At 35.5% G+C, this 11,231-nt stretch overlaps 1 protein-coding gene across 1 annotated transcript; it reads left to right on the forward strand.

Annotated features, from left to right (window-relative positions):
- Positions 1-4,008: 4,008 nt before the first annotated feature.
- LOC128239111 (uncharacterized) lies at positions 4,009-10,700 on the forward strand. Its single transcript, XM_052955584.1, has 4 exons — positions 4,009-4,109; positions 5,380-6,260; positions 8,717-8,800; positions 8,977-10,700. Exons 2-4 carry the CDS (start codon positions 5,387-5,389, stop codon positions 9,291-9,293), a joined length of 1,275 nt encoding a protein of 424 aa, XP_052811544.1. The 5' UTR covers positions 4,009-4,109; positions 5,380-5,386; the 3' UTR covers positions 9,294-10,700.
- Positions 10,701-11,231: the final 531 nt, after the last annotated feature.

Consider the following 11,231-nt stretch of genomic DNA (forward strand, 5'->3'; position numbering starts at 1 on the left):
ATCTGGCTAAAACCGCAATGTAACGATCCTGAACGTCAGATGTAGCCTTTGCACTACCACCACCATGTCGATGTTGAGCATTTCCATTCGTTTGATAATGATTCCACATCCTGCAAACTACACTTTGTGACACATTCAGGTGTTCTGCCACAGTCCTCTGAGACAACCCTGCCTCCAGCATCCAATGCCAACATGCATTTCATCAGGAGTTAAACGTCTTCTGTTTGGCATTTTGAACAAAATGTGGTAGATGTTCCGAGTAAAAATCGAATACACGAAGCGAAAAACAAGAAATAAACACATTTTTAAGTTGTTTCATGTATGCCAAAACGCCTTATTTCGTGGGTATGCAGTTTTCCGTGCCGCTCGTGCACGCGCTGGTAGCAATACAATCAAAATCATCAAACATTCTGGAGGCCTACGAAGGGATAAAGCTAATGCTTTGAAATTAAATAAGCATGTTTATTTGGTTAAGTTTTTACAAATAACTAATCAAGTGATCCGTGATTCAAATTTTGAGTAGTATATATTGTATATATGCGTATATGAATACTATGGCCGTTGTGGAATTATATAGAATAACTTATTTTTTCTGAGATATGTATATTTTGCAATCTTGTCCAAACTGGACTCTCAATGATCTCTTAAAAACGTCATGCAACGGAAACCCAAAAACAACCCGTTCGGGTTCATCTCGTATTGACATTCACAGCATTAATGAAATCTATGAAGTCGCAATAGTGGAATTTAGAAATATCCCTTTCGGTTCACCTCAGATTGAAGTACAAAGTATAATGAAATTTAGCAAACGATATGGGAATCTGAAAGCATATCTTTCGGGGTCACCTCAGATTGACGTACACAACGTTTATGAAATGTAGTCAAAGTCACGCTAAGGGAATCTAAAAATAGTTTGCTTGTGGTCATTACAGATTAACGCACACGCCGCAAGGACATGTACCGAATGTCACGCTACGGGAATTTAAAAACATCTCGTTAATAGTCATCACAGATTTACGTATCCAGCGTTAATGGCATATAGCAAAAGTCATGATACGAGAATGAAAATCATCTCGTTCGTGGTCATCACAGATCGACGTACATTTTAGGCTTAAAATTCGACATGTTGCATTTTATTGGGGTATGGTATGCAATGGGGCTGTGCAAAATGGGTGAAGACTGAAGTCATATCAATTTCACATTATTTCTGTATAAAGTGCAATGGCAGTTCACATCGAAATCGCGTGCATTTGTTAGATACTTCTGTCCTGTCATTAGGCCAAATAATACTAATGGGCGGGGCATATTTACTACGGAACTATTTTTTCAGTGAAATCGTAGTAAAATTATTGGCAACCTGCAAAACTAAAATCTGCAGTAAAGCAGTTAAAACAAAATAAGCAACGATAATTTGATTGATTTTAATGTAGATGATTTGACGATGGATGGAACAGGTGAAGAAATATTAAATGACAATGATAACGACTTATTTCGGAATTGGAAATTAACAACAATAAAACATCTGACAAAACAAGAAATTGAGGAAATAAAACACTAACATATTGTAGTGCACCAAGCAAAGTTCAATAGAAAGAGCTCAATTCATCACTAAGCCTTCTCGCGTCCTCTGGCTTCCCTTCTGCAAAAAAGGTCACGTTACCCCACCCACCGCCACTGTCGTTTCATCCAAATTGAATGTTAACTTCCAAAGAAATGACAATGCACTTGCTGATTTGTCCAACAACGTATTACAGCATGATTCATACACAAACTGATTCAAAATAACGCTCAACAAGTAAGTGGAATGGGTGAGTGGAATTTCTCTCCAATTTGAAAACTCGTATTAGTATCGCGTATTATCGCGAGACATAATGAGAACTTTGTGATTGGCGATATTTTTGTTGTTTTCTTGTTATTGTTAATTACATTACTCAAATTCTAATTTTTTAGTTGTAATACAGTTAGAATAAACATATTAATATAGAACTCTTTTATCTGCGCATTCATTGTTGTATAAAATTAGGTTACGGTAGCTGTTCTAATTTACCCACCGTTGAGAACAACGAGAGAAAGAAAAAAGAGAAAATACTGTTGAATAATATATTTATTTTAGCAGAAATATAGATTTAAATAAATGTTAATATAAGGACTCCAACAATTTCGAACAGTCCCATTAAACTTGAACCAGACTGGCAAATCAATAGTGATAAATGTTTTATTGTTGATGATTGTAATGTTATATAAAACATAATAGACTCTTATCAGACATAAATTTATTATACTTAAATAGCAAACCTATTAAGGAAAATCTATACCTGTTTAACTGTTAGGTGTTTATTCATAAAAATATGTAAAATTACAAAATTAAATATACGTATAACAAATAACGTAACAAAAATAAGTTATGTGGTTGTTTCCCTTTAAATGTCATGATCCCTGTAAGTGAGCCCCTTTGAATATCATGAAATTTGTGATTGAGTCCCTTGAAATATCATGAGCTCTGTGAGTGAGTCTCTATAAATGTCTTAAACTATATGAATGAGTCCCTGTTAATGTCACGAACCCTGTAAATGTCATGAAATCTGTGAGTGAGTCCCTGTAAATGTCATGAACTATTTGAGTGAGTCCCTGTTAATGTCACGAACCCTGTAAGTGAGTCCCTATAAATATCCTGAACTCTGTGAGTAAGTCCCTGTAAATGTCACGAACCCTTTAGGTGGCCCCTTTTAATATCATATAATCTGTGAGTGAGTCCCTGTTAATGTCACGAATCCTGTAAGTGAGTCCCTGTAAATGTCATGAACTCTGTGAGTGAGTCCCTGTAAATGTCACGAACCCTGTAAGTGAGTCCCTGTAAATGTCATGAACCCTGTAAGTGAGTCCCTGTAAATGTCACGAACTCTGTGAGTGAGTCCCTGTAAATGTCACGGACCCTGTAAGAGAGTCCCTGTAAATGTCATGAACTCTGTGAGTGAGTCCCTGTAAATGTCACGAACTTTGTAAGTGAGTCCATGTAAATATCATGAACTCTGTAAGTGAGTCCCTTGAAATATCATGAACTCTGTGAGTGAGTCCCTGTTAATGTCGCGAACCCTGTAAGTGAGCCCCTGTAAATGTCATGATTTCTGTTAGTGAGTCCCTGTTAATGTCACGAACCCTGTAAGTGAGTCCCTGTAAATATCATGAACTCTGTAAGTTAGTCCCTTTAAATATCACGAACTATGTGAGTGAATCCCTGTTAATGTCACGAACCATGTAAACGATTCCCTTTAAATTTCATGAACTCTGTGAGTGAGTCCCTGTAAATATCACGAACCTTGTGAGTCCCTGTAAATGTCATGAACTCTGTGAGTTCCTTTAAATGTCATGAACTCTGTGCGTGTGAGTCCATGTAAATGTCATTAACTCTGTAAGTCCCTGTTAATGTCATGAACTCTGTTAGTGAGTCCCTCTAAATGTCATGAACATTGTGAGTGAGTCCCTTTAAATGTCATAAACTCTGTGAGTCCCTTTAAATGTCATGAACTCTGTGAGTGAGTCCCTATAAATATCACGAACCATGTAAGTGAGTCCCTGTAAATGTCATGAACTCTGTGAGTGAGTCCCTGTAAATGTCACGAACCCTGTGAGTGAGCTCGTTTGATTGTCATAAAATCTATAAGTGAGCCCCTTTGATTATCATGAGCTCTGTGAGTGAGCCCTTTTAATTATCAAGAACTTTGTGAGTGAGCCACTTTGATTATCATGAACCCTGTAAGTGAACCCCTATTGAATATAATGAACCTTGTGAGTAAGCCCCTTTGATTATCATACACTCTGTGTGTGAGCCCCTTTAAATATCATGAACTCTGTGAGTGAGTCTCTTTTAATATCATTAATTCTGTGAGCGTGTCCCTTTAATTGTCATGAATCTTGTAAGTGAGTCCCTTTTAATGTCATTCTGAATTTAATAAATGGTCTCACAAATAGAAAGGTTATCAGTCTATTGATTCTGTACAGTGTCAAGGACACCGATAACGACACTTGCATTCCTAATTTATCTGTCTGTTCATTTCCCTGCATTAAATTCGAAAATTGACATACGTCTGTATTTGGATTTGGGGAAACTGGTAAGTTATTTTAGTATTATTAAGTTATGTGTGATTAGGGTCTAGCACGTTTAATATATTTACTTAAACTTTAAAAAATAGAGCTAACACAGATTAAAGCATGTCACAGCATTAAAGGACAGTCTAAACATGTTTTAAACGGTATTGATTTACCCTTTTAATCTTGATCGGGTTTTAACTCGTCGCAACGCACGCCATCGTGTGACAAATTTACAAAATACACTGGAGTTTTACATGATGAATAGCCAGGGTACGGTGATGTCAACTTGAAATTAAGCGTTGATCAAGTCATTCTGAAAATAGCTACAGCTTTAGATTGAGTAATCGCAAGTTTTTAAGTCATTTAGAAGACATTAATATAGGAAATAGGTCATAAATTGTTAGAATGGATCTTGTAAATGCGTGTTTTGATGGCAATAGCATGTTTTTATTGCGCTTTATTGAAATGTCATAATGTTCTTTTTCATAAACCATTCAGTAAAGAAATAATAAGAAGTGGCCCGATGTTGCGCATGACTCATCTGGAATGGTGGTACCAAAAACGGCTAAAGTTACACAACATTATTCTTTCTTATATTAATTTATTATTATTATTTCTATTATTTTTATTTATTATTCATAAGGGAGCATATTCGTTCTCACATTACATCAAAATGGGATTTATGGAAATAGTATTATCATTTTGATTGGAATGGATGTAGCGTAATTATATTGTACGAAAACAGCATTTTCTGTAAATATAAACTGTGATAAACATTAAACAATCTGCCGACGCAATTGTTTAAAAAACAAATTAAATGCTTTCTTTTGCATGAAGGCTTTCGATTTTGTAAATCCGGAGCCAGTCAAAAATACCGGACCTGCAGCTGTAGAATATTAGCATACTCTCACATTTTTGGCAGAAAGATCAAATCTAATTTATAAACCGGTCTTTATGATGAAAACTCCAATGATCTGTTTCAGGACTCCCATGTTTATCTGCTAAAGTAATCTATTGATCACAAAATTAGCATTATTGACAATATTTATTTTGTCACATTGACGGACGCATATTATGTCAAGACTTAGCAAGAAGGCTCTAGAATTGCTGGAATGTATATTTAGTCAAAATTACGTTATGGTTCTATTTGGCCTTGTCATTACTTTTGAAAAGTTGAATTACAGCATTTGCGTGTAATTTGTGCTCTGTCGTATCGATAACACATTACATGCTGACAGCGGGTCTTGATTTGTAACTTATAGTTTAATATTGAACTATCATCTTAAACAGACTCTGAATGGAGGTACCTGGAAAGAAGCTTCAACAAATTGCATCTGCCATCGACGACAGCTGCTGCCAGCTTTACTGTCATGATGGGGAATCCGTCCAAGCTGAGGGCTACTGTACTTCCTGCAAGAAAGCTCTGTATGAAATTACTCATAAGAAAGAGATTCAGTCCCAATGCGTTTGCGGCCAGGATAGCATGCCAGCAAGCATTGGCGACAAGTCAAATGACGAAGAGAGCTATGAACCATGTGAGGAGCACCCAGATGAGATCATCAAATATTTCTGTTCGTCGCACGATTTGCCGGTTTGTGGTCATTGCCTAGCGTTTAATCATCGCTCATGCAACGTTAGCTTAATATCTGAGTTGTGCAAGGCTGAAAATGAAAGCGTCAACAACGACATTGTCGATTTCCTTACAGACGTTGACGAATATGCGTCCAAAATCGAAAACAACAAGAACTTTGTAACACAGATTAGTAAAGCCGAAGTTTTGAAACTGAGGGAATATAGAGATGATATTGAAAAGTACTTTGATCAGAGGACAGACTTCCTTTTGGAGAACATACAACAAATGAAAAGCATGGACGAAACCCTATTAGATTCCCTAAAACCTAAATGTGACCACATGAAATCTAAAGCAGAAACAATCAAATTAAGGCTAAGTTGCCTGGAAAGCAATCCTGCCAAATTGTTTATTGAAACGAAGAGAGCACAAACTGAGCTAGCCGGACTGCGGTCAACCCTTGCTGGCATGAACAAGGAGAAGATCATTCATGAGTACCGATTTGAAAAGGATTCCATTACTAAGAAGCTCCTGGCGTCCAAAACCGGCCTTGGTAAAATAAAGGAAAAACATGAAGCACCAAGGAAAACACAACCACACGGTATGATCACGATATACTTTAAAAGCTTGTCAATATTCAGGGCCTTTTACTTGTGCAAATGTAAGTAAGACCGAAACACATTCAATTTTGAGGTTCATAAGTATCAACCATGATATGTATTTTCTCCAAAACTTGTGTAGGTGATAAATGTAAATGAATAAACCTGAATAATATTTTGTGAGTTACTGGCTTAAAAGGCATTTGACCTTTTTTCGGGAAAATCTAACTACGAAATTAAAATGTTATTGTGTCAAAATATGAAATACTACCCAATTAAAATGCATTCCGTGGCTTTGGGTGATTTCTTCATTCCAAGAAACATAATTACATTTATTGATTCTATGAAGCGCATATTCTTTTTTAAAAACATATCATCAAGAAACCACATTCCATTGTTTACTATGAAGTATCTGGCATAATGAAGCAATTATATATTTGGATTTGAGACATACTGTTCCGAAAAAAAATGCCATACATTCGTAAACAAGCATTTCTTAACATTTGCTTCACAACTTTTTCTTAAAAAAAACTTGCAAAGAAGTATGCCTACTCTCTTGAAAAACGTTTGTCCATAAAATTTATCTTAACATGAACGTTTGAAAAAATAATTGTTGGCCTATTCCACCAATATTTGCACGTTGGGAGGCGTCAAGGACTTTGAGTTGTTATATTTACTTAACCCGTTAACCTCATATAGTTTTTATTTCATTAGTTTAATGACACTTACAAATTACACAATAACAGCAGGGGTCCATATCTGAGATAATACTGTTTTTCAATAGTTCTATGTTTAGTACAGGGAGACATGTTCTCATATTGTCAGCCAATTAAAATACTAGTTTTATTAGTGTTTTGATGTGAAGGCTTTTTACTAATGGATCCAGAGGGACGCGCCTGATTCACCTCTCTTTTTAGATCTTACAAGATTACTTTTAATGTCAATATCAGTGCACAAAAATTAATCAAATACGCTCAAAGTCAAGCATTTCGGACTAGAAATATTTGTTTCATGGAGGAAAACCCCCAACCCTACTGCAAACATTTCGAACCAAATAGAGTTTGGTTCCGAATAGCGGGCGAAATTTAAACAGTTGCAGCTCTAAGTTACGCCCACTCTAACATCCTTGATCCGCGCCTACTCTCTAAATATTAACCCTGTGTAATCCTTTGAATGAAGGCATTAAAAAATCACATCAGTTGCTCTGTTAACTCATCACCTAGGATTTTGTTTTAGTTATGAACATTTTTATAATTGTAAGATAGGTTTAATCAAGCCTTTAAAGCAAAGTTCAGGAGATATTTACCGCAAAAATAAGTTCTTTATTTTCAAATAGTAATCGTCAGTGGTCTTTTATAATAACAGGTAATATCATAATATCTCGACTAAGCTTGATCAATTGGACCAGTATGTATTTATTATTGCCCCATTTATGTATCAGAGATAGAGTTACCGCCATTCATTTTGCAATATGTCTACTACATGCAAACAATCACATGATATCTTTACAGAATGTTTACATCGTATTATCTAAGCTGAGTATGGTAATAGTGCAAATGGTAAAATTTAGACTACTTTGTTGTATAAACAAATGGTGTATATTACGTTTTAGCAACTTTCTGAATGCATATTTGCCATACTTAAACAGTAAGAATGTTTATGAACGAGCCTTCTATTTAAAAAAAATCTTAAATATTCTTGATTATTTTGATTAATTTTGTATTTGGTCGGTTTGTTCCCCTTGTTAACGTCGATTACTCAAAATCAAGGTCATATGTGAAATAAGGTTTTGTCTAGTAAAAGCCTAGCCAAGCTCAACTCATTATAAAACGTTATGAACACAATCGAAATGCCATGCCAAGAGATCCATATATCAGATGAGCGATATAGGGCTATCTTGTTAGCAGAATATTTACAGATTAAACGAGCAGTATGGGATGTTTTGTCGGGGATTAAATTCATGCTTGCTTATCAAAGAGAAATATCAAATCAAAATGTCACTGTAGCTGTTATTGCCATTGTCATTGATATATTTCGTCTATCATAGATAACATTCCTCAATGACTTGGTAAGCCTATTGTCGAGCAATGTCCCTAATAGCATATGTGCTTTAAATTAAAAGGTCAATGTCACGATAGAGCTCAATGTCAGTTTAAATAAGCGCTGTGCATGACATCAAAATCTCTTTTGTCTAACTTATCTTTACATCATACTTAAGTGGACCAGCATCATAGGAAATTGTTTCACAAATAATCTTCAAGCAAGGGCAAGGTAACATGTTATACACCGATATTTGATATTTATTTCAACTCTTGTGTTATAACTTTATATTACGATAATTGGAACTATTACGATGATAAGAACTATTACCATATTTAGAATTGATTAAAGATATCATACAACGATATAATATGAATTTCTATCATTTCATGACGCTGGCAGTTCCTTTGCTTTTCAGTAAGCAGAGGTGCGAACGAACATGTCCTACTGTTTGCCGTTGTTTTGATCGGAATTATTGTGCACGCGGCTTTCATTAATAAAGGTAAGTGAAATTAGTCACACAGCCGTAGTTGTGAAATGAATATTCCTGTATTGAATATATATTTTGCTTATGCGACATACACTATACTTATGTGATATATGACAGTCGATGAATAAAATTAATGATTTTTATCAAAAACAATACAGCTGCTTAGCATCTATTTTTCGCTGGCACAGGAAACCAGACAGTCATCACCAGCCTTCGATTCACTCGAGATTCTGACATTCGAGTTATCGGATACATGATGGAAATGCTCCTCCTTCCTGGAAACAGGATGTTATTGGCTGATTTGAGTTCTAATAAAATCGAAATGATTGACATGCAAACCAACAAACTGATGTCCGAGGTCAGCCTGCCAGATCAACCACAGAGCATGGCTATCCTTCCCGGGGACAAGTTGGCTGTATGTTTAAAAATAATAGGACGTATTCAGTTCGTGAAGACACTGGGACAACTCTCCCTTGAGGATCATATCAAGATGGCTGGCAGATGAAGTTGTATTGGTTATCATAATGACAGGTTGATAGTATCTTAAAGCACTGGAAGGATTGAGATAATTAACATGAGCGGGAGATTGATAAAGAAAATAGACAGAACAGACCTTTCGCGGCCATGGTTTGGCTTTTCATCGTACCTGAATGTGGTCGGTGAAGGTAAGGCTGCAGTGATATATGTGTCATACCGTTCCCAGGACACCATCACCAAGCTGGACATGGACCTCAACATCCTTCAGACATTCAAGGACCCTAAGCTGACAGAACCAACAGGCATCACTGCAGTGGGAAACCAGCTTCTTATCTGTGGTTGGGGTAGTAACAACATCATGTTGCTGGACCATCCCAGTGGCAAGATAACCCAGCTGCTAAGTGAAGTGCAAGGAATAGATCACCCTCAAACTGTTTCATTCAATCACAAGCAGGACACCATGTATGTCACTGGTAACAAAGGCAATTTAGTCAAAGTTTACAAGGCAAAAAATATGAACTGAAGTATTGCTCGATTCTTATATAAGTTTGTTTCTTACGAAGAGAAAGTTGCCTGTATGACACATTATTTGACGCCAAATAAATAACCATTATTTTAGAAAACAACAACAGAAATGTTTCACTTTTCACAATTCTCTCAATATTCATGACAAATGAGAACCTCGTCTATTCGAAGAAAAAGGCTGTACAACTCGCCCCGGAATTTGCGTCGGCGACCTGAAAAAGTTTGAGAGCAAGGCGGCATTTTCACTTAACCGTAACCCTGATCGACTTAGGTACTGAGGATAACGTTTTAGGGTATATGTACATCGTGTTTCTGGTTTAAGTTATAGTAGATATTTTCATTTATAACTTCTATATCCTTTATTCTGCTGAAGTCATATATCACACGGCCATCAAACACTTAACACAGCTTCATAGTATCCTAAAACAAATATCGGCCTTTGATCGGCTTAGGACAACTCGGGGTTTTAATACAGATTTTCAATACCGTCCAATCAATGGAATTCATACATCACACAGTTATTCAGGGCTATCACACAGTAAAGTAAGATAACTCTGTATGGTACTGAATAAAAACATATGGCCCTTAAATATTTTACATTTTTATAGATTTAGGGCTTTAAGTGATGTTTATTTATATCTCGAACACCATTGATACAAGTTGGTTTAATTCTTTGCACAAATGTTCACGGACATCGCAAAATTACGTTTATTCATTTTCATCTTAATTACAAAACGTTGTCTTTAATCGCATTATTTCAACTTTAAAATATTTAATTATTTACTGCGTAATTTACTTTCACTTTTGGTTTATAGTTTCTGCAGTATTGATTTGTCATTGATTGATTGATTTATCGCCAATTTGTTTGCAACTCGAAAAGTTCGAATTATCAATACATTATTAATTTTGACTTTGTGTTTGTGTTGTTTATTTTGTGTTTGATAGGGAAGTTGATATTTTAAGATCAGAGTTTTTTTCGACTGGTTGCAATTATTAGATTCATAAGCAGATTATTAATTAATTAATCAATCATGCACACTATTGTGTTTAGCTCATATAATGCAGCGTAATAGTCAGACGCACTGTTTGGCAAATAGTTTGATGTACTTCATTCATGTGACATAATATCTATCACTGATAAATGTTTTGACCGATATATATTACATCGAAAATGCTTTTTTTAAGACAAAATGACGTTTAATCGAGCGCGCTGTCCCACGACAACTCTTGCTAGTTGTATATTTTGATGTGTTAAATATTGGATATTCTGAGAAAGAAATTTATATGATGGCTCAATTAAAATAACTTGCAAATTTCGAATGTAACTGTGTGATCCTATATATTTTATGTATGTGTATTTGCAGAATATAAAAGTTGTGGAATTATATTGAATAACTGCTATATATTTTTTCTTTCTGAGATTTGTAAGTTAGAAACATGT

Source organism: Mya arenaria, chromosome 6 (genome assembly GCF_026914265.1).
Source record: "Mya arenaria isolate MELC-2E11 chromosome 6, ASM2691426v1".
NCBI lineage: Eukaryota > Metazoa > Mollusca > Bivalvia > Myida > Myidae > Mya > Mya arenaria.

Excerpts from the sequence above, each read along its gene's own strand:
- LOC128239111 (XM_052955584.1), top strand. The coding sequence starts at position 5,387 with ATGGAGGTACCTGGAAAGAAGCTTCAACAAATTGCATCTGCCATCGAC. Across the intron at positions 6,261-8,716 it reads AAGGAAAACACAACCACACG|TAAGCAGAGGTGCGAACGAA; the intron begins GTATGATCACGA and ends TTTGCTTTTCAG. Across the intron at positions 8,801-8,976 it reads CGCGGCTTTCATTAATAAAG|GAAACCAGACAGTCATCACC; the intron begins GTAAGTGAAATT and ends TCGCTGGCACAG.